This window comes from Petromyzon marinus, chromosome 23, assembly GCF_048934315.1.
Source record: "Petromyzon marinus isolate PM22_M1 ecotype Great Lakes invasive population chromosome 23, UKy_Petmar_22M1.pri1.0, whole genome shotgun sequence".
NCBI lineage: Eukaryota > Metazoa > Chordata > Hyperoartia > Petromyzontiformes > Petromyzontidae > Petromyzon > Petromyzon marinus.
The window spans coordinates 5,404,851-5,429,106 of NC_133689.1; the positions used below are offsets into that span (position 1 = coordinate 5,404,851).

The 24,256-nt window shown below is 49.1% G+C and overlaps 1 protein-coding gene across 3 annotated transcripts in view; it reads right to left on the bottom strand.

Annotated features, from left to right (window-relative positions):
• Positions 1-24,256, bottom strand: part of LOC116945221 (extracellular sulfatase Sulf-1-like) — a 371,767-nt gene that overhangs the window by 345,868 nt on the left and 1,643 nt on the right. For 2 of the 3 annotated variants that reach the window (XM_076068978.1, XM_032959522.2), the window contains exons 2-13: positions 19,520-19,724; positions 17,753-17,992; positions 16,705-16,856; positions 12,189-12,358; positions 11,475-11,625; positions 10,258-10,433; positions 9,599-9,748; positions 7,562-7,627; positions 6,444-6,570; positions 5,511-5,830; positions 4,090-4,186; positions 2,553-2,647 (exon numbers count right to left, since the gene is read on the bottom strand). In XM_076068978.1, the coding sequence (XP_075925093.1) occupies positions 2,553-2,647; positions 4,090-4,186; positions 5,511-5,830; positions 6,444-6,570; positions 7,562-7,627; positions 9,599-9,748; positions 10,258-10,433; positions 11,475-11,625; positions 12,189-12,358; positions 16,705-16,856; positions 17,753-17,992; positions 19,520-19,697 (1,922 nt within the window). In that variant the 5' untranslated portion in view covers positions 19,698-19,724. The remainder of the gene's footprint in view (positions 1-2,552; positions 2,648-4,089; positions 4,187-5,510; positions 5,831-6,443; positions 6,571-7,561; positions 7,628-9,598; positions 9,749-10,257; positions 10,434-11,474; positions 11,626-12,188; positions 12,359-16,704; positions 16,857-17,752; positions 17,993-19,519; positions 19,725-24,256) is intronic. The other variant, XM_032959523.2, reaches the window with a different exon arrangement.

The following is a 24,256-nucleotide window of genomic DNA, read 5'->3' on the forward strand; positions in this document are numbered from 1 at the left end:
GCTCAATTGAGTCTGTCTTGTTATATGTGGGAATACCCACACTTTACCCCACCCACATGCGCCCTGACGATGGATTCTCCGCGGTGTGTATGGACTTGAGGCGGTGTGGATTTAAGAAACTTGCACCATTGTTTTAAGCACCAAGCCGGTAGTTCGGATCGAAATGGAAGACCCCTGGATTGCAAGTCCAGCGCGCTGACCGTTACAACCACGGCAGGTCCGAACGAGTGAATAAGCGACACTGAATTTTAACAAAAAAAACAAAATAGATAGTTTATTACAGCACTGCCATACAACAGAAAGTCATATAACAGGCTGATGTTTCTGGAAAAGGGCCATCTTTTAAGGAAAGAGAGCGGGGCTGGAGGTTGAACTTTACCCTGTCGGGGGAGACCTTGAGAAGACAATTTAAACATTAACAGCTTTGACCAATGAGCAGTTTTCTATTCGTGGACAATTAGGATCACACAAACTATTGGCAATTCTCTTTGATACAAATAGCTAAAACGTACACGCACTCATACGTATTTCCCAGTCCTTTAAGGGCTTATTTGCTGATCAGTATCTCCTAATGGAAACCCGTTCAGTGTCAAATCAAAACAGTTTGCGTATTCCATCACGGGCTCTCTCTCAAGCGCTGCGTTCATCACTAAAAATGTTCAGAGGGGGGTGCCAATTTCGCCGATAAGACATCGTCAGTGTGAGTGCCGCCACACATTTGAAGCCATCGGGGTGTGACAGCAGCACGATAGTGACGGAGAGTGTTTTCACGTGTTGTGTGTTGTCACGTGTTGTGTGTTGTCACGTGTTGTGTGTTGTCAGGGGCCGCACTAATGGCCACCAGGGGCCGTCAGTGGCCCTCGGTCCTTGCAATGAAGAACACTGCACTTTAGAAACACACGGGGCACTAACCCCCCCAACCCATACTTTCCGTAGACAGCCCCTACTCTCCTCCGCTCAAATCTCCTTCCTCTTCTTGCGTATGGCAATTTGATTCCAAAGTAAAGTTTGATCACAGTTCTAAGGTGAGGTGAGAGATGGCGAGGTCGATCGCTGATGCGGCTGCTGCATCGAGATGCCATACCCTGGCTCTCCAGAAGGCAGCACAGCAAGTAGGCTAATCAGCATCTGTTACCACCTTTACGGGAATCGAGTGTTGCCCCCTCGCACAAGTCCTGGGTTTTCACCGGGTGCTCCTGTTTCCTCCCACGTGGTATAAACAACCCGTGAATTGTCCGCAAACATCTTAAAAATAAAAATTAACCCAATGTAGTGGGTAGGACCCTCCCGAAAATGAGTCCAGTGACTCAGTGTGGATCTCCTGGATAAGCTAGAAAAATGTTTAATTAAATAATCTACAAATTACTGAATTGGCTCCTCCTCCGAGAGATGCTTGCATTAATTAGTTGGCTCCCCATCCAGGAGTGGCTTGCATTGGGCCCTCATTGGCCAATTGTGGCTCATGAGCCGTAGCTTGCCACATTATCAGGCCAACGAGTCCTCAATTCCCCACTCAAGCTGCGGATGACCTCGCCTGCCGTGAGATGCACGGTGGATGGGGTTTAATGCGGCCCAGCGTCTTCGCTGGAGATGGAACCCGCCGTTTGGATCATCGATGGCAGGACAGAGATATTTTAGAATCGTTGTGAAGTGGCAAGAATATGTGAGAGGCGTGAGTTTCTTACAGTTCAGGATCGTTGGTGTATTTGCTTTCAATGTGAAAATAGAGTTTTCATAAGAAAATAGTTCGTGTTTTCCAGGTATCGAATTTTAACTACGATTTCCACTTACCAGACAGTCAATCCCCCTGCCCTCTATTTCTGGCCTCAAGAATGGAAATGTCCTGAAACATAAGTGTCACGTATGTAGATTTGAAGCTTTCGTGACTGTAAGGATCCATACTCTTTGGTTCTATTCGGTAAAGTCACGTAGGTAAAAAATAAAACAACAAAAATCACGACGACCAGAATGTCTGGTCCCTTCACCTGATGAAGGCCGCTTGTGTTGTGGCCAAAACGTCGTGATTTTTGTTGTTTAATTTTTTACCTACGTGACTTTACCGAATAGAACCAAAGAGTACGTCACGTATGTGTTTATATAGTAAGGCGGTGATTATGACAAACGTGGCTAATGCTGCTTTACATTTTCCTCATTGAGAATGTCTGCGAGTTTTTTTTTTTTTCAAATTTGAACCAGGATGCTCGTGCGGGGGGCCAGCTCTTTTTCGACTAACGTCACAGGGTCGTTTTTTTACGTGCACTGTGAAGCAGCATTGACCAGGGCAAGCCGTAGGGCTCGAAAAGCGAACCTCTGTATGTATGTTGAACTTCTTTCGCACCATACATAGCCAACTGTGCTAATCGGTTGGCTACCTGCGGCTGTGTCACCGCCTTAATAGGTGCTCGCAAACAATACTTTCCGCGAAAACCTTCACAATTAAAAATGGTGGACCTTTGGCCATGGCCAGTGCACGCGCACACGCGAACACGCGAACGCGCGTTCGCGTGTGTGCATCTGTGCGTGTGCGCGTGTGTGCGATCGCTCTTCCTTGCCTGTTGTCATTGCAGTTGCAGTCAGTGGGTCGTGAACTCTTCAAGTGACCTCTGACCTTTCTCAGGATCTTCATTCGCGAGTGAAGCTCCTCAATCTGCCACGGAGGGGGGGAGGGGGGGAGACGGCGAATTAGGTTTCGCGCGCCTCTCATTTCGCTGGGCAATTCACTCACTTGCACGGAGCAGACTTCTCAAAAAACGCACTACCGGTTAGCACGATTGGCTACGTACGGTGCAAAAAAAGTTCAACATACGTACAGAAGAGGCAAGGCGGGGGGGGGGGGGTGGAGGGGAGGATTTGTAAGCTCGTGGTGCTGATGGCGAGGACAGCGTGTGTATTATCTGTAATACTTGGTGAATTGTCGAGTGACTGTTTTGACGACTCGAGGTCGACAAGTCCGGGAGCCCGTTGACCCAGATGTTCCACTTGAAAATACCACTCGAGGTGGCATCACAACTCTCGTGGTTCCAATATCTTTACGTGTCAAATATTGGTCGCTTGTGGTGACCAGCATTTGAAACTAATGGGGCTATGAAGATCACATTCACTCTCTTTAGCCATATACAGTAAGTAAATCTGTGCTACCTTAAGGTGCAACCAATCACCGCTGTGGCCCTTGAACAAAAAAAAAAGGTCTTATCTAGCGTCATAAACGCATGTTTTGAGGTTCGTTGGGCGACTTTCCCCTTTGAGGAGCTGGCAACGCCAGGACTGGTGAAAGTCAGTGGGAGCTACAGCTGTGGCAGAGATGGGTAATTAACATTCGAATTAAAAATCACTGGAATATTGTCAAGTCGATACAAATTAACAATTGACCGTGCCTCGTGTAATTTATATGCAAATTATCAAATAACGTTGAGGTGTGTAATTTAGATCTCAATTACACATTATTAAAGGAATTATACTCTTTGGTTCCATTCGGTAAAGTCACGTAGGTAAAAAATAAAATAACAAAAAAGAAATGTCTTGTTATTTTATTTATTTTTTACCCACGTGACTTTAACGAATAGAACCAAAGAGTATGGATCCTTGCAGTCACGAAAGCTTCAAATCTAGAATTTAAAGGAATTACATTACCTACCCATACGGTATATCTAAATAAGCACAAGGCACCTCTAAATCACGTGACTTCTCTGCGGCCACCCTGAACGCCTCTCCTCTCCCCGCCGCCCACTGTGACAACAGACGCCGCTCCGTGCAGCAGCGTCGAGGCCCTGATGTGGCCTCTTCCGCCCAATCCTCATCTCTCCTGCCCCTCTGCTCCCGTTTCTCCGATCCTTTTCCATCCATTTCCTCTTATTTACCATTCCTTCTCTTCTCCATTCAATTCCCGTGGCGTTTCCTTTATCCGTGCATTATCATATCCTGGACTCTACTCCCCTTCCCCGGAGTGTACAGCCACGGGCAACGACGTTGCTCGTTGACGCTCCGTGTCGTGCAGGGGTGAAGACACCGCCCATCTCTCCGCCTTTGCGGGGTACATCTGGTGCCGCTGCCCTCTGCTGGCTGCGATCAGCGTCTGCGAGGGAGTCGCACCTGCTCGTCCAGGAGCAGCTTGTGTCTCTTCCAGGCTCGCAGCGAGCGGTACAGCTTCACGTCGCACTGTACCGTGCTGTTCGGCAGCAGGAAGCACCTACATCAGTGGACATCAGTATCGCTGTCACCATCGTCATCATCATCATCATCAAGCCAATAACATCATCATCATCAAAGTGATTTCCTGCTCAAATGAAAATTTAGGTAGTGGGCACCTTCTGTTGACATCCCAGAGCCAGTGCAGGGAATTCCACGATCCTATGGCAGGCGTAGCTCTGTAATAGGACAACCACTGTTGACTTGCTCACAAAGTGGTACTTACTTTACCAACCCTGGAGGTATGATGGGCTAAGCCAACCCCCCCCCCTCCCAACCAGGGTTTGAACTCGCAATCTTCCGATTGCGAGAGGCTCAGTCCCACTAAGCCACCTGGCCAGTCATCGTCAGCCATGGTCAATCCACTGCTGGTTGAACCCCCCCCCCCTTCCCAAATCTGCCACCACCTCTCATCCAGCACTTGCACTTGATGGCATTTTGTTACTCCATCTCCTTCTGAGATGTTCTCTCGGATGCGTTCTGTATGTTCGACACCCCTCCTGGCATTATTATGCCATCATTCCACAATTCTTAATTAAAATAAAATAATATCTAGTGATCATCACGATCATTATCATTCATAATTGTTTCATCAATCATAGCGATGGCCTAGCGGTAGCGTGTTCGTCACTTATTGCAGAGGTTCACGGTTTAAATCCAGCGACCCCCCTGGTTATTTAGGTATTTAGGGGCCGTCCATAAATGACGTCACGCTATTTTGGACGATTTTTGACCTCCCCCTTCGTCACATGACGTCACAAAAAGTCAGACTCCCTCTCAAATATGACGTCACAAAGTTCTGCCCCCACAAAAAAAGATAAAACATGCTTCAAATCGCTTTAAACTCTTGTCATTGTAGTGCGTATTTAATGTGGTGCTGTACTCTGATGTTGTAGGAGAAAACATTTATTTAAAAGTCTATTTAATTCACTAGAACGTACTCTTTGGTTCTTTCGGTAAAGTCACGTAGTTAAAAAAATAAATAAAGTTAATCTAATCACGACTTTTCGGAGGCAACACAAGCTTCCGTCATCAGGTGTAACTAGCACAGCAAAATTACTGTAACTACGTGACTTTACCGAAAAAACATAGAGTATGGATCATTGCAGTCACGAAAACTTCAAATCTAGACTTAACTAGAACGTGTTGTCTATATTTATGTAAAGTTGCTCATTTTGATGTGACGTCACATTTCTCAAACCCCCCCCCCCCTTGGTCACACATCGTCACAAATTTCTGACCCCCCCCCAGGTGCGTGACGTCATTTATGGACGGCCCCTTAGAGGTTGACTCTGAATCATCGATTTAAATGTCTTGGCCAGCACCTGTGTGTCACCGGAGTCAGCTGTGAATCTTCTACCCGCGGGTTCTTCCATCCGCTAGCTTTCCGGCTCCGTCTCGGTCTCCCGGCTGTCTCGGTGTCGCCGCTGCTGCCGCTGCTGCCGCTGCTGCCGCCGCCGCTGCTGCTGCGTCTGACTCGGCAGTGACACCGAGCACCGGGGCTCCCCACGTCAGCCGCAGCCCCGTGGCGCCGTGTCCTGGCCGAACTCCGTCGCTGCCGCTCTCCCGAGCTCGCGTCCCCTAGCCGGGCCCTGCACTTTGACAGCCTCGGTCTGCCCAGTTTGTCCTCCGTGCAGTGCAGCCTCTGAAGTACAGCGAGGGAACAGCACAACATTCAATGCGTTGGTGGTCCAGCGAGTGGATTCACGTCTATCTGTAGTCCATCTGTACAGAGTTCGAGTGTTTCCACCCGCCTCCAGCATACCACCCCTCCTGCTCTCCTCGCACACGACACGTCGGTTTGTATGTTCATAGATGTTTTTTTTTTCCGTTCGAAAAAAAACAATGGGCTCTCGTTATTTTAAGTTGCCGAACCCTGGCCTAGCAGTCGCGTGTTCGTCGCTCCCGGTTATTAACTGTGGGTGCGATAACCTTACTAGCTGCCGTCCGCTTCAACGTAGCCGTACAACATCTAATGACGTCAATCGCAACGATCTCGGGTCTTTAAATATTAAAAATATTAGAATTTCATTGACCTCTTGTCTGGTTATGTATAATAATTCACGGTCATGCACACGCATAAGTCCAATAGATAACGCACGGCACAAATCTGATTTACATTTATGACAATCTCATGAAGGCAGAGAGCGTCGGATTGTCAAAAAAAAATCGAAGTGGGTGGTTTCGGTTGGCTGCCCTGGCAAGTGATGCCAAGTGTCTCTTACCTGCCCTGGCAAGTGATGCCAAGTGTTCCTTACCTGCCCTGGCTGCAGGCACGCCGTCCTGTACTCGGATCGCTGGCACAGTGTCCTGATCCTGTCCCATTTGGACTCCCGTTTCCTCTCCTCCGGGCCACCTTCCTGGTCTTTGAGACGTGGGATCTTGCTGCAAGGACACGCGGTAATGGTGAGGCGCGCCAGCGAGAACCGCACGAAACACAAGGTCAGGCTCATCATCATTTCACTCATTCACTCAAACGTGTTTCGCATTGGATATTTTGCCGTCGCTTATAACCAAATTAATTCAATTAGGTGAAATCCCATTCCAGGTCATGTTATCACTCGTACAGGGCAGGCTTGGGGAAAGCATTTTTTTTTTATGAAGAATGATCGCAATTTTTTTGGAGACATTTTTTTTATCTAATTGTATTTAGACAATTAAAACCGGGTCGTGACATTCGCGTGCAATAGCTTACGTAAGCGCCCGGTGCCTTTCTCACAATGAACCCATCGGTTGTTGCAAGGTCTTGAACATTTATTCTACGGCAGATGCTCTCCGACAACGTGGGTGGGAATTGAAGCAGTGCTGCTTTTGAAAGTGGGTCAGCGAAGGGCGTTATAACCACTCAACAGTAGAAGGGACTCGGAGCTTCCTTGATAAAAAATGTTTCATATATTATTTCAATGGCCTCTTATCTGATTATGTAAAATAACCAAATACTTTTTACTCCTGTGATACATGCAAACATATTGAAAATGTTCCAACAATAATAAAAACAAAAACTTTGAGGTGGATTTGTTGGGCGGTGGTTAGCTGGCTGCATCTTGAAACCGATTCCCGGCCACATCCATCGTCAGTATTGATCCCCACCCCTTCTGCAGCCCGCACTGACCAGCATGGTGAAGTATGGTCAAAAACCCTCATGACTGGCACAGTGCGGGGGGGGAGGGGGTGCACAGAAGGGGGGCTATATCCAGCAGTGGATTGACAAAAGGCTTTAAACGTACTTTAAGTAGCTCAATAAAACTTTTATGGAAACGGTCAATTACATTGGGAACAAAATCTTGAGTAAAATATATCGTGAAATAAAAAGCGAGCTTTAATTGAAAAACAAAACAAAACCAAATCTATATTAAAGAAGTGTTGGCCACCTTACCCTCTCTCGACGAGAAAGCTGTCCCTCCATACCACGTGTCTCTCGATCCCCTGACGGAGTGGCCTGCTGGGAAACAAACACGGGCAGCGTCGTGAGCAGAGCCTTCGATAACCTTTGAGTCGGAGGGTTTCCCAAAGCAGAGCTTCGTGAGAGTCACGCGGGCCACCGGGGGCTAGGTCTTCTCCGCGATTCGAACGATACATCGTGCGATGAATAACGAATAGGATTGTCGTATCGTCCGCTTTGCTAAATGTCTTCATATCGTTAACTCATCATTGCTCTCTATTTTCTATATATATTAAAAAAAATCCTTACATGTAAAATTAAAAAAACACAGTTATTAAAGTGTTAAACAACCAGATACAGTATTACCAACTACATTTGTAACTATGCTAAATGATTTCCGGAGAAATTGACAGCATTATTATTAGGTGACCTCCGAATTTTTTCAGTAAAAAAGAAAACCGAAGTCATTGTTTTGTGTCACTGACAACAAAGCGCATGACGGTTTGCAAAGTTGCGGCGATTCAGCTTCCCATGCCAGGCTTACGTGGGGATAAACTACGGTTAAATAAGTGTTCAGTCATCTTCATTTGCACCAGAAGTTCAGAAAGGCACAGGGAAAGTGGGATTTTTGCGCACAGCGTTGGTGTACACTGCTTTTTCTGCAATATTTTGCTGTCTTTTTCTTGGATTTTCTGTTTGCACAAAGTCACATAGTCACTTCAAGATGTTTTCTTGTTCATGTTTTTGTTTTTTTGTTTGTTGCGGTTGCATCCGATTCAAGAGCCGAATGGCTCACAGGGCTATACCAAATGAATTCAACTGAAAACTGAAACTGAATGGTATCACGATAATCGGCATTTCGGGAGCATGAATATCACACCACCTCATCGTGTTCAAAATAATATAACGGCAATCCAAGTTATTATATTCCTTGTACAAGAGAAAATAATGGTATCACCGGAGGTTATCCAGATTTATTTATACGGCTAATGAGAGTAAATCACTGGATAACCCCGCTAATTTTTTTATGGTGATCACATAGTTCACACCGTTATTGGCCACATAAAGAAATTGGAACAGTTACAACGATGCTACCTCAGATGGTACAGACAAGTGAATAAACTCGCCTTGAACCATGAAGCAGTCCCTTCCTCCTTAACCTCCTTCCGTTCCTCTCTCTCTTCATCTTGCCTCCCCTCGCCCCTCCCTCCCGGTGCACTAACCGTGACACTACTGCTTCCCACTCACTCACTCTCCTTTCACTCACTCACTCACCCTCCTCTCACTCCCTCATTCAATCACCACACCGCGATTCGAAACACTTCTCTACCGTCTTCCCTCGCACCACTGCACTTTTGGAATTCCCCTCCCGTCATCGCCTCTTTTCCCCAAGCCCCTCACGGCCGTACTCAATTCAAGGAGTGCGTTCCACTCCGTATCTGTCACGAACCCTGACGAAACCGTTTGCCCACTGGCTCCTTTACATTTTGGTCCTCTGGGGGCGAAACGGGGGACCCGGTGAACGGCACGCGACTGACCTACGAACAACGTCACGTGATCTCCGACGTAATTCTGTGAAGCAGCCGGCAGCGGGCAGTGCCGGATTATCCTAGAAGCTAAAGTAGCTACAAATGCTACGTGCCCCGCACTTTCAAGGGCCCCGCGCTAAATGCTTTCAAGCTATCAATTCCGGTTCAGTGATTCTGCACTTGCTCTATTACTATAGTACTATACCGCCTTCAACTTTTATGAACGACCGGGTGTTCAAGGTTAGCGATTTGTCGCATTAATTATCCGGCTGTATAGCAAATGAAAAAATACAATTACAAATTTGCGTTTGAATATTGAGGTGTTTCTTCCTTCTTTAGGGCCCCTTTCTAACATATGCTACAGGCCCCGCCAATCGCTGAATCCGGCAGCGGCGGCGTTGCATCCGATGGTCAATTGACGCCCGCGGCAGCCGGCGGGAAGCGAAAAAGCTCCCGGCAGTGCCGACGCCCCGCCAAACACCGCCGGACAGGCGCGCTCGACCTGTCGCTGGCGCGGTCGACGCCTCGACGCAGCCACCGCCGCCGCAGCAGCTTGAGCAGCGAGCGTCCGTCCATGTCGCCGGGGATGTCCAGGCCGGCCATGTCCAGCATCGTCGGCGCCAGGTCGATGTTGAGCGCAATCTGGGGGACGCTGCTCACGCACGCGCAAGGACGAGGATTCCCCTTGTTAGTGGGCACCTACGAAGGCCTTCACGGCGCACTAAGGCGGTGGATGGCCGGGCACCGCACCCTTTGCACACTTTGTAGTGCAGCTGACCGCTGCACAACAGCACCCCCACACGCACAGACACACACACACACACGTTTAATATTCTAGAAGACTTCTGACCTGCTTCTGTAAACCCCATTCACTGGCTCCCAATCCCAAGGAGTTGAGAGCACCATCTCAATCCTCATCGGAGCAGGAAGGACCGTTTGACTTTTCGATTCGTAATTTCAACGTGGTTTTGCCCATCTCTGCCAGAAGCTGCATCTCCACCGCCTTCCATCGAGCCAAGCGTCGCCACCTCTGAGATGGACCTATATAGTCCGTGGGGCAAGAGAAGCAATTTGTCCCGCCTAAGGCTACGGGCGACCGAGTTGAGCGTGCCTGAGTCGGAGAGAGAGAGAGAGATGGAGAGAAGAGTGGAGTGCACGTACGTGGACCCCGGAGCGACGCCGGGCCCCCGCACGTAGAAGGGCACGCGGATGTCGAACTCGTAGGGCATGGACTTGCCCTTGACGAGGCCGAACTGGCCCAGGTGGTAGCCGTGGTCGGACGTGTAGATGACGAACGTGTTGTCCAGCTCGCCGCTCTCCTCCAGCGTGTCCAGAATCTGCTCACACAAAAGCAAAGAAGACCCACCCCGCCGTGTAGCCTTCACAAGCTGTTGGGGCAAGTGCAGTTAGTGAACAAAGACAAATACCCCCCGTATAGCCTGTAACAGACTATATGGGCAAGTGCTGTTAGCGAGCACACGAGGGGGTGAGTGGCCAGCACCATGCCCGACCGCCTTTGTCTCCCCAGTAGCGATGTTTACACACTGCACCAGGTACTCATTTGAGGCTGAGTCGACCTAGGGGAGGCCCAGGACCGGTTCAGATAATCGTCACTGGTGTTGGCCGTGAGCGGGAATCAAACCTGGGTCGCTGGGTTCATAGCGCAGCGCGCTAACCGCTACAATACCTCTACAGACACACAAGCACAAATACGCAGATCCCCCCCATACAGTCCACACAGGCTGTTTGGACAAGTGCAGTCAGCGAGCACCTATACACATGAATGCAGGAAGACAAAAAGATCCTCCGTATATCTTCTTTCGTTCTTTCGGTAAAGTCACGTAGAATGAGAATAAAATAAGGAAATAAAATAAGACAATATTATTTTGTTCTCATTCTACGTGACTTTACCGAAAGAACCAAAGAAGATTAATCCTTGCAGTCACGAAAGCTTTAAATCGAAAGATCCTCCGTATAGTCTTCACAATCTGTTGGGGAAAGTCCACTTCGCGAACATTCATGACGGCTGACATGGCGCACGAGGGGGTTGGCCTGGCTAGCACGAGGCACGGCCGCCTTTGTCTCCCCAGTGTTGATGCTTACACAGAGCGCCAGGTAACCCGTGAATCTGAGTCGACCTCGGGGAGGCCCAGGATTGGTTCAAATATTTGCCACCGATGTTGGCCATGAGCGGGAATTGAACTCAATGCCAGGTTCCTGGTAATGGCGCGCTACGCATCTTCTCAGCCGCAAATCAAGATTGGCTCAATCTTTGATTTGAAGCTTTCGTGACTGCAGGAATCCATACTCTTTGGTTCTTTCGGTAAGAGTCACGTGGGTAGAGAAATAAAATAAATCACGACGTTTCGCTCGCTCACGCGCTGCACGGAGTCGTCCACGGACATGAGCGTCTGCAGGCGCCGCCGCTGCAGGAGGTTGGTGAACTCCATGTGGATGGGCATCATGGGCCCCGTGTAGCGCAGGATCCAGTGCTTGTCGGGGTTGGGCGCCAGGTTGTAGCTCGGCGTGCTGCACGGTGGGGGGGGGGGGGGCACAGGCACAAGGGTAGGGGTCACAGAAAGGTCACTGGGTGGGTCACGTGCGGACAGAGATGGGGGGGGGGATGGCAAAGGCACACACAGGACGGAATGAATGGGGCTCAGTTATAAAACGGATCCCTCTATTGCTAATGGACCACTGTGATGCTCCGCTAATTTGTCCGCGGGGCAATGTGTGTGGGATGCGTACGCGTGTGTGTATCTGTTGCGGTGACAAGCCCAATGGCAGCGCCTTTGCCACTTGTTGCAGTGGTTCACGGTTCGAGTCCAATTGAAGCTCATTTCTTTAGAGCTGCCTTTTGAATTTAACGTGTTGTCTTTCCCCCGGCATACGCAGACGAGCATGCTTGGCTACGTACGGTGCGAAAGAAGTTTAACATGCACGCAGGCGCCTGTGAGTGTGCGTCTGTGCCACACTTGGCACAGACGCCACAGTGACGCGTCACCGTCACTTAGTGGCGAATGACGGGTATGGGTGTATTGGCATGCACCTGTGCGTCGCGTACGTGTCGCGCGTGTAGGAGGCGTGCGTACATGTGCGTGGACGCGTTGGGGAAGAGTTCCGAGTACTGCGGGGCAGAGTCCTCGGGGCCGTGCGGGGCCGCGTGGCTCAGCACCATGAGCACGGGGCGGCCCGGGTACGTCCGCCGCGACGCTCGGAAGAAGCTCACGCTCTCGTTCGTGATGAGGTCCGTCAGGTAGTCCTGGGGGGGGGGGGGGGAGGGCACGTCGCAAACGATCGTTAGTTTCAGTTGCTTTTTTATTATTTTAATTAACCACGAAGCCAATTGGCGAGAATGAGACACGTTCAGAGACATGGTCACACGTCGGGAGCGATAGACTTACATTGAGGCTCATTGATTCACATGGAGTTATATCAACTGATATAAGAGATGCATATTTATATCGAGACGCAGATTTACAGAGACCCATAGACTCACATACAGACCTATAGACTTACAAAGAGATCCATAGACTCACACAGTGAATCGTAGCTTTACATAGAGACATATGGACTCATTAGAGTTCAGAGTCGTTCTCTATGTGGACGATGGCCTGGTTGAAATTTCTGCAATCTGAAGCCGGCTTCTCTCTGTGAAGGCAGTGCACAGCTCTGCTGTGAGATGTGTGGATTCGATTTACCGTGGATCATTGGGTTCCAGATTTATAATTAAATCCCAAAGGTTCGATAGTGGGATTAGCAATGAGGTGCTTGTTTGGAATAATTGGTGTTCGCCAAGATCTGTCATCATTTCTCCCGAGGTGCAAAAGCTTGAATTGACACGGTTCTCTGGCTGTGATCAAGAACAATTGGCATGGTTTTGTAGAGCTTCACGGATGGGCGGGTTTAGATTGGCCTGGATGCGGCTGTATTCATGGCAAGTTCTTGGCTGTATTTGGATATCTCAGGAGTCAACGGGGCGGATGATGGTTGATAGCACAGAGAGCCGGGGCAAAGGAGTTTGACTTTAGTGAGCAGGTGATCATCCTTGCTGTGGTGTGTTGCGATTGTGTCCAGTTTGTTTTGAGTGGCAACTTTCAACTCACCTGGGAGTACCTTGATTTTAAGCTTTCGTGACTGCATGAATCCATATTCTTTGGTTCTTTCGGTAAAGTCACGTAGGTAGAAAAATAATATATGACGACGATTTCGATCGCAACAACAAGCGACCGTCTTCAGCTTCTACCTACGTGACTTTACCGAAAGAGCCAAATAGTATGGACACCTGGGAGTACTCTACCGTGGAGTACCACGCAGGATCTTGAGACTCAGGGAGACTGGGTGTCAAAGTCTTGAGGCTGAGTTAGACTGGGTCTCAGGGTCTCGAGACCCAGGGATACTTCGTCACAGGGTCTTTCGGCTCAAAGAGGCTGAGTCTCACGATCTTGAGACGAGGCAGACTAGGTATCAGAGTCGTGAGCCCCAGGAGAGACTGGATCTCAGGGACTTGAGGTGTTCAGTTGTTTGGAGTGGGAACTCTCAGCGCATACGGGAGCGCAGTGCTCAGCTGTGGAGCGCACTCAGGCCGAGGTAGCGGTGAGGAGTGTATGCCCGTGAGTTTCTGGAGGAGTTTCATCCGCAGACTAACTCCGAGATATGTTCAGTATGGTTCGTTCCGGTCCTTCTGGCAAACAGGAAGACGAATTTAGTTCGGTTGTTTAAGTGGAATTTACCTCCGATATGCGTAGAAGGCTGAGAATTGAACACCGGTGGCCAGGATCTTAGTGCAGCCCGCTAACAAATGCACTGCCACGCACGCACGGGCGAATACAAATATCCCCCCTATAGCCTTAACAGACTGTAGGGGTAAGTGCTGTTAGTGAGCACCTATGAAGGCTGGCACGGCACACGAGGGCATGGGTGGCCAACACCATGACCGGCCGCCTTTGCCTCCCTAGCGACGATGTTTACACTTCGCATCAGGTACTCATTTGAGGCCGAGTCGACCTAGGGAAGACCCAGGAGCGGTTCCGAAAATCGTCACCGGTGTTGGCCGTGACCGGGAATCAAACCCGGATCGCCAGGTTCGTAGCGCGGCGTAGCGCTAACCGCTATACTACCGCACGGACAGACACTTGACCACACACACACACTTGATCACACACTCACACACTTGATCACACACGTACACACTCACACACTTGACCACACACACACTCACACACTTGACCACACACTCACACACTCACACACTTGACCACACACACTCACACACTTGATCACACACACACTCACACACTTGACCACACACTCACACACTTGACCACACACAATCACACACTTGACCACACACACACTCACACACAGTGGCGGTGACGTCACCACGACGCTTGTGCCAGGCTATGTGCACCCTGAGGCCACGTGAAGTGTCGAACGCCCGCTGGCAGGAGGTCACGGGGCAGACCCAGGTGCCACGGGTCGACTGACTGGGATGACTGGCTGATGCACCTCCTGTGCCCCCTACTGTGCCAACCTGCTGTGCTTTAGCCACCCGGCGCTCCGCTCGTTGCTCTGAGCGTCGCTCCTCCGCCCTCCGTTGTTGTTGGAGGGCGACTACCTCCAACTGCCCAGTAGCGTCCTTCACGAGCCTCCTCCACAGAGGCCGATCTTGACACCGCTGGTACCAGTCATCAGCAAGTCCACTCAGCTCCACGTCCTCCTGTACCACATCACTCCATCCCTTCTCTAGCCCGTGCCGCGCCCGCTTAGCCCCCTCAATCCGGCCGAACAAAAGCTGTTTCGGCATGCGGTGGTTGGGCATCTGGGCTACATGACCCAGCCATCGCAGCCTTCCCCGCCGGAGGAGCTCACCGATGGGACCTTGCCCAGATCTTTCAAGGATTTGTGAGCTCCTCACACAATCCAGTCTGGTTAAACCCAGGATGGATCGTAGGCAGGCCAGCCTAAATGTTTCTAACCGGCGAAGATGTTCCATTAGGGGGGTTCACGTTTCGCAAGCGTAGAGAAGGGAGGGAATGACCGTGGCCGAGAAGACCTGAAACTTAGTGCGGAGCGACAGACGAGGTAGCTTCCACACAGCGTTACGCAACCGATGAAAAGATATTGCCGCTCGACTGATTCGGAGTGAGACCTCTGCTGTTAAACTGGAGCCGGTCATAAGCACACTTCCCAGGTATGGGAAACTCTCCACTCTCTCCACAACTGCCCCATCACCGATTGGGAGTTGTGGAGGTGGAGTGTCCGATGGTACAAAATACCCAGGCAGGTGCTTAGTTTTGGTGGGGCTGATGGTAAGGCCCCACCTCTTAGTGGCACGCTCTAGTCTCAGCAGCAGCGCCTCCAACTCTTCCTCTGAATGAGCAGCTATTACCAAATCATCAGCATACATAACGTGGTTGAGCAATAGGGAGCCATCCCTTGACCGCACCCGGGCATCAATCACCCTCCCATTATATCTGTACCATATGGAGATTCCCCCGGTACAGCTTTTGAAGGCTTCACGAACTACGTGGTCAAATTAGATGTTAAATAATGTGGGAGCCAGAGGACATCCCTGTCGCACCCCAAGGTGTACAGGGAATGGCTCTGACTCCCGGCCACGTAGTTTTACCCGGGCCCGCTCACCATCATGAAGGTCCTTAATGATCGTGAGCAGAGGGTCAGGTACTCCAAAAGCACGAAGAACAACCCAGAGCCCAGGCCTACTGATGGTATCATAGGCCTTGACACACTTGACCACACACACACACTTGATCACACACACACACACTTGATCACACACACACACACTTGACCACACACACACTCACACACTTGACCACACACACACTCACACACTTGACCACACACACACACTTTATCACACACTTGACCCCACACACACACACACACACTTGACCACACACACACACTCACACACTTGACCATACACAACAACAACAACCGCCATTCGCCACTAAGTGGCGGTGACGTCACCACGACGCTTGTGCCAGGCTATGTGCACCCTGAGGCCACGTGAAGTGTCGAACGCCCGCTGGCAGGAGGTCACGGGGCAGACCCAGGTGCCACGGGTCGACTGACTGAGATGACTGGCTGATGCACCACCTGTGCCCCCTACTGTGCCAACCTGCTGTGCTTTAGCCACCCGGCGCTCCGCTCGCTGTTGTGAGCGTCGCTCCTCCGCCCTCCGTTGTTGTTGGAGGGCGACTGCCTCCAACTGCCCAGTAGCATCCTTCACGAGCCTCCTCCACAGAGGCCGATCTTGACACCGCTGGTACCAGTCATCGGCAAGTCCACTCAGCTCCACGTCCTCCTGTACCACATCACTCCATCTCTTCTCTAGCCCGTGCCGCGCCCGCTTAGCCCCCTCAATCCGGCCAAACAAAAGCTGATCACATACACACACACACGCTTGATCACACACACACTCACACACTTGACCACACACACTCACACACTTGACCACACACACACACACACTTGACCACACACTCACACACACACTTGACCACACACACACACACTCACACTTGACCACACACACACACTTGACCACACAAACACACACACATTTGACCACACACACACCGAGGGGTAGTGGGCTCCGTGCTTCTCGCGAGCACCGTTGCGGTTCAGCGTGTAGTTGTAGAAGCGCGAGTTCTTGACGAGGCCAAGCCACTCGCGCCAGCCGGGCGGCACGTAGCTCCCGTTGTACTCGTTCAGGTACTTGCCAAAGAAGCCTGCACACGGGGCACGCACACAAAGACAAAGATCCCCCGTATAGCTTTAACAAACTGTAGGGGCAAGTGCTGTTAGCGAGCACCTATGAAGGCCGGAACGGTAGACGAGGGGGTGGGTGGCCAGCACCACGCCCGACCGCCTTTGTCTCCCCAGTGGCGATGTTTACTACACACACCGCACCAGGTACTCATTTGAGGCTGAGTCGACCTAGGAGAGGCCCAGGACCGGTTCAGATAATCGTCGCCGGTGTTAGCTGTGAGCGGGAATCGAACCCAGGGTCACCAGGTTCATAGCGCAGCACGCTAACCGCTACACCACCGCTCCCCAAGGGGCACACACACACACATGCCACCCGTCGCCTGATTAGTAAAAATGCGTCCACCTCTGCGGTGAGGGCTGGGGAGGCACTCAGCACTCTTTCATTGCCCACATTTAGACCCAGGCGCTGAAAGTGTGATTCAACAGCATGTCCGAGGGATGGGGTTTGGGAGACGGTGTCTGGGCAGGCCTTGCCTCACCTGTACAGGTTAAGGTGTGGGCAGCTGCTGTATCCATCTCTCACCTGCATGGATTAGGCTTAGACAGAGCTGGGTGTCTCACCTGCATGAGATAGAATCAGGTGATCCATTCCAAGTCTAACTTAAACAGCCCAGGCTCACCTGTACGGATTCGGCTTAGGAATCGTGTTCTATCCATGTCTCACCTGTACGGATTAGGCTTAGGACACGTGTTCTATCCATGCTTCACCTGTATGGATTAGGCTTAGGATATGTGTTCTATCCATGTCTCACCTGTATGTATTAGGCCCAGGCTCAGGACACGAGCTCTATCCCTGTCTCACCTGTATGGGTCAGGCCTCGGGTGGTTTGCATCGGGAGCTCTACCCTGGCCTCACCTGTGCGGTAGCCGGCGCGGCTCAGGTGCACGGCGAATGTGCGGGGCTCGTGCGCCGCCTGCCAGGAGGGCGAGGAGCAGTTCTCGTTGTTGGTGTACACGTCGTGGTTGTGCGAGTATTTCCCCGTGAGCATGGAGGAGCGCGACGGGCAGCACACGGGCGTCGTGACGAACGCGTTGGTGAAGTGGGCGCCGCCGCGCTCCATCAGCTGCCGCGTCTTGTTCATCACCAGCATCGAGCCTGGGAGGGGGGGGGGGGCGGTTAGGGGGGCCACGGTACGAGAGAGAGAAAGAAACCCACATTGTGTGATCTCGTAGCTGTCAACCCATATGATTCACCTCGTATTCTTATACATGGAAATTTAGTTTTCAGGTCCATACGGCGTACAGACGTTTCAATACGGGCAACACATTGTTTTTCTTCATCATCATTGTACGCCTTTTGGCGTCCTCTGGTCTAGCACCGTTTGAGACGAGGCTCAAAAGAAAGCTGTCTCTGGTGTGAACCAATCCGTTTCAAGGACAATGCATATATTATTGGTGTGTTTTTTGTTTGCATTCTGATCATAAGTATTGTCGTTAATGCAGACATGATTCCTTGTAAAAGGTTTCAGTTTTGTTGCCAGAAAAAAGTGGAAAAACCCTATTCTTAATTTGTTTCTCTGTTCGTGTTTCTCCCTTGTGATGGGACTTTGTAGGATGAACGTTGAGACTTATAAGGGCACGGGGTGACCGACATGGTCTGAATTGGTCTGTAATAAGGTAGGCACTGATAAGGGGTTGACAGGTACGTGATCTTGTCGTTAAATCCGGCAGGTTTATGATTTCGCTACGATGCTATATAAATGCCGTTCAGAGAATGTGGGTCGATTAGCACGGCTGGCTACGTACGGTGGGAAAAAAGTTCAACGCTGCCAGAAAGGGTAAAACCTATTCTTATTTTTTCATACATTGATACTGGAAAAAAGGTCTCATTTTGTAGCTGCTCACCCCGAGTAATAAATGTTCTGATAGTGGCATTGTCTTTGTACTGCTCGCCTTTTGGCGTTCTCTGGTCTGACACTGGTGAGACTAGGTCATGAAGAAGGCCGCTGTCTCTGGTGTGGGCCAATCAGCTTCAAAGACAATGCATCATTTATTATCACAGTATGTTTGTTTGTTTGCATGGTCACCACCAGTACGTGTGGTTAATGCAGACATGAATCCTTGTAAAAAGGTTTCTAGTTGGTGTTTAAACATCTTAACACAGCTGTTTTATTGCCAGAAAGGGTAGAACCTATTCTTTTTTTTTTCATACATCTATACACACGTGTCAATTCCGTTGAACACGTAGGCTTTCGCGACCAATATCCATAATAGAGGTTTTTTGGGTAATATATTGTAAATATATTCAACATTAACCAACCCCTCTGGCCTTCGCAACTGATTGATCACGAATGACGGCATCACATTTATCCCTCGATTTAAGAACAAAACAAGAGGAAATTCTCAACAAATCTGTCTGTCGGCTGATGATGCTAGTTGTATTTACTGGCGAAACGTGACGGTTCTCGACTTGTAAATACTGCGAATTTACTCTCCAACGCACCGCTGTGCTGCGTCGGGCGGTGGCGTGTTCAACGACACATTTATACTTACGCGATCTAACCCAATTGAACCTCTATCATGAATACGCGCCGATTGCTGCTCTCCCTGAGTGTCAGCGGCCGTGAAGCCCGGCGCGCTGACGGGCGCCAAACTCGAAAGCCGTGCGCCGCTGGATCCATACCGAGCTCGACGTCCTGGTCGTCGGTGAGGATGAGGATGATGTTGGGCGCCCTTCGAGCACGCGCGGGCCGGAGGTTAGGATCCGAGGCGAGGCCAGGGCACACGGACGCGGAGAGGCACAGAAGCAGCAGCAGCAGCAGCGGCAGCGGCGGTGGCAAAGAAGGTGACGGGGACTCCATGGTGGACGAACGAAAGCCACCCACCAACTGGGAGAGAAACAGTCTCCGTCATCATCGTCGTCATTCTCATTATCGCTTCATTGCAAACTCAACAAATCAATCTGCATGTGCCTGATCTCAGTAGGCCTCGAAAAACCTGGTCAGCGCTTGGATGCGTGAACACCGGGCGCTCGCAAAGTATTGTAGAAAGGCCACCCAAAACTTGCAGAGCTTCTGCAATTAGATGAAACTGGGTGCATGCAGGATGATCATTTACATTACAGACGAACACTGTGGTGCAGTAGCACATGCCGATAATCTAGTGGTGGATTGCAATCTGCTGGGTATGTGCGACATTATGAGGGCTGAGCACTTTAACCGAGCCTCATGATCATTCATGAACTTCACAATAATGTTTCTGAGTAAACGAAAACATTATAGCTGAGCCACAATTTGCAAGTGGCAACTTTTTTTTTAGATAAACCGAATACACGACTCAAAGGGGTCAGAGGGCAGGGTTCAGTATTCAGAACAATGAGCCAATACCACCGAGAAACTGGATCTGAATCGAGGTTTCACCCACCCACTATTAAACCGATTCCTCGAGCGGGGTTCGTTGATGGTCTCTGCCTGGTCACAAAATGCCGCACACATACAAGAAAAACAACGTGTGAAATTACAATAGTGCTGTTTGCTTAATTTTTGGAATATTCCAGCTACATGAATGCAAACTATTTGGTTTTGACTGACAAGAGATAAACAATCCTGGCAGCACGTAAACAAATGTGCCCCTATATTACAAGTGACAATCAGAAAAAATGCCAGTTCATAGCACAGGTGAGGGTTGACTCAGCCCATCATAACACGACTACCACCTTTTGGGGAAGTCAGCATTTAGTTGCCCCGTGGATAGACTCGCCCCAGCCATAGGAATGTGTAATTTCCACCACTGGCTCAGGACTGTAAACAGAAGAGCACAGCTTCAATGATCATTTGAGAGGAAAATCGCCTTTGAGTTTGGATAAAAAGGTCAATTAAAGCGCCTTCAGTACCAGTGTCTGTGAGATAATCTTCTGGGCTCATTCTTTGACAGAGTGATGCACTGCCTGCTGCAGATTCCACATGAAATATTATTCGTCCAACGACATGATGAATTGAAGAACTTCCTAACTACCCCTGTGGCTATTTGGTAACATTATTATTGATCTATGGCTACTACAGCACATAAAAATATACAACCATCCACAGCACAAATTATATATTCTGAGTCCCCGCTTTCAATTCACAAACTCTCAGTAATACAATTATAGAAGGGGTATAGACAAAAGAATAATGTGTAGTGAGATGAAGATACAGATGAGACAGAGATGTAGTGAGATGACAGATACAGATGAGACAGAGATGTAGTGAGATGGGATAAGGGAGATACAGATGAAAGAGAGATGCAGTTATATCAGAGACGAAAGTTACATAAGAGATGAAGCCGAGGTATAGTGAGATGAGAGAAGAGATACAGATGAGACAGAGATGTAGGGAATTGAGAGAGACAAGGATTGAGTCAGATTACAGAAGAGAGATACAGACAAGATAGAAATGAAACCCATTAAATACTCTTTATTATATGTTCATTATTATTTGAATTCGATCTGACATTGGTTTCACCAATATATATTTCTGTAGCTCCATTAATCCGTGCGCCTCGTGAGCTTCCAGGGGCCCTAAGCCTTTGCCACCGTGGGCCATGTACATGACGTGGGCCATGTACATGACGTGGGCCATGTACATTACGTGGGCCATGTACATGACGTGGGCCATGCACATTACGTGGGCCATGTACATTACATGGGCCATGTACATTACGTGGGCCATGTACATTACATGGGCCATGTACGTGACGTGGGCCATGTACATTTCGTGGCCATGTACATTACGTGGGCCATGTACATTACATGGGCCATGTATATTACGCGGGGCATGTACATGACGTGGACCATGTACATGACGTGGGCCATGTACATTTCGTGGCCATGTACATGACGTGGGCCATGTATATTACGCGGGGCAAGAGCATTACGCATGCCGTAGACACAAACACGCGAGTCGCACCTGCCCGGCCTCCCAGCGGCGTGACATTGCTCACAGAGCCGCGCATACGTTTAACCTTTGTGAGCGGTGCTTGGGGGGGGGAAGATGGTGGGAGGGTGTTGGGGGGGTCGAGCAGCACTCGCATCGATTGGGGGCGGCGTGGACCGTGAGACGACCCCCAAACCACACACAGCTCGGGCGCCATCGGCGTCGCGCGCTGTGGCAGCGGCGAGTGAATCGAACGTCCGTTCGCGAAGCCGGGCGACAGTTGTCCCCTTCGGTGATGAAAGCGAAGAGGCGAGACGAGCGAAGGCGTTGCTGGCCAACGACGAAGGCGGCGAAGCGCCTTGACTAAACACGCAAGGCGACTAGCTCAATCGAAATCGCGTAAAGTGTTTGTGTTGTTGTTATTGCTACGTGTTTATTATTCGGTTGCCGTGCGCGTTTAGTTTGTTTCATTGTTGTCGCATGTACCTCGAATAGGCTGTGGTACACGAAACGAACGGGTAGCAGTTATGCGCGCTGGTAATTAAGTGTTATTGTTTTCGAGAAAGATGTACATATTTTGGGAGTATCCTTTATTTAACCGAGGAGATTAATTATAGGCTCCCCGTTGAGACACGTGGTTCACATTGCATCTTTTGCAAGGGCAATCTGGGTTACAATAATCCATTTATAATGCAATATGTCTAAAAACTTTTAAAAAGTAAGCAATTTGAACTATATATCACAATAACAGTTATGTAGTGATGATGATTAATTGATTGTGAGCATGGTGGTGGTGGTGGTTATAAATAATTAGGCTATTAAAATAACTACTGCTCTCCATTGAATTTGACAACTAAGCCCTCGTGAAAACAGATCTTGAGACTCAGTTGAGGTTATTTTATAGTTAGTACACGTATCATGTTTACAGTATATCAGGAGTGAACACAGATAAAAAAAAAATATAAGAATATAGAAAGTCGAACATTATTAACAATTTTCCGAATTTGAGTTTAATCCAAAGATAAATTAAGTACGATGCTTACTCCACAGTGTAAGATCACATTGGCTCATGATCAGCAGGAAGATTAATCTTGGCATCATGTGACTTGTGGAATGGCACAGCGTAGGGAGGACTTCATCCAACAGTGAAGAGAGCATGGACTGTGGTCGTAAATGACAATGATGATGATGATGATATCAACAGTTACACAACTTCTGAATCTGTAACAATGTAATCTGGTAAAATGTAAAGGCACAGCCCTGCAGCTGCTCGCTTACGCCACCGCTGGTGGAAGGTTCTTCACTAGAGGGAGCTACTTGGAGACCCTCTACATTAACTACAACAATAAAATGCACTTTGAGATATACAACAACAACCGCCATTCACTCAAAACTGCTCTAGAGGAGTTGTACACCCATAGCTGCCACTGCTATTCAGTGACCTAAAATAAAATTAAATGCTTTGTTCCGGATGACCGCTGCAAAGTATTAACTGTATTTTGATTTAGCGTGCTGATCTTAAAGGTGCATTGAAAAATGTGATTTCCGACCGATGCTTCTGTTGTTGTGGAGTAACTCAAGCTATGGCTCTAGGGTTTGGTGTTACATGTTATTTACGTAGTTTATTGTAAAAAAATTGGTCACAGTCCCTATGATCACTGTTACATTGCATTTATGGCTTTATTTTGGTGATTTCGAAAACGTTTTTTGGTTTGGCCATGTTTTTGTGTATTGTAGTACGGAGTTAGACTGATGGCCTTAATCTTAGTTGTCTTGTGGTTGTTGTTGTTTGACTTGCATCCCACTGGGATTTTTGCACACAGCGTTAGTGTACGGTGCTATTTCAGGGATATTTAGATTTTTTCCTGGATTTTCTGTTTGCACAGTCACATAGTCACTTTAAGATGTTTTCTTGTTCATGTTTTTGTATTTTGTTTGTTGCGGTTGCACCCGATTCAAGAGCCGAATGGCTCACAGGGCTATACCAAATAAATGGAACTATGAACTACGATTCGACACGAAGTGGCGGTGACGTTACCACAGCGCTTGTGGCAGGCTATGTGCACGTTGAGGCCATGTGAAGATATATATATACACACACTGCGTACAATTATATTGGCTAGCAACCTAAACGCAAATACACGTGAAACGGTAGTTGTTAAAATGAAAGTCAATTTTCGCGTGCTGTCGTGATGCAATGGTTGGCACACTGGACTCGCAACCCAGAGGCCACGGGTTCAATTCCATCTCCAGCTATTAGTCCGCTAAATGACATCCCATAGCACGATCCCAACCTCTCAGGCAATTTGCATATTAGGCTCCACGTGACAACTTGATTTGATCGGCTCTGTCGGGTGGTCGAGGGTTATAGTAAACAATTTTTAGACAAAATCTCAGACAAAATTAATTAAGTATGAATCATGATTATTGGTCGTGAAAGTCAATACGTATGACATTCACTGACTCCAGTTTGCTGATGTTGATTATAGAGAGCTTTTGTTCATCGC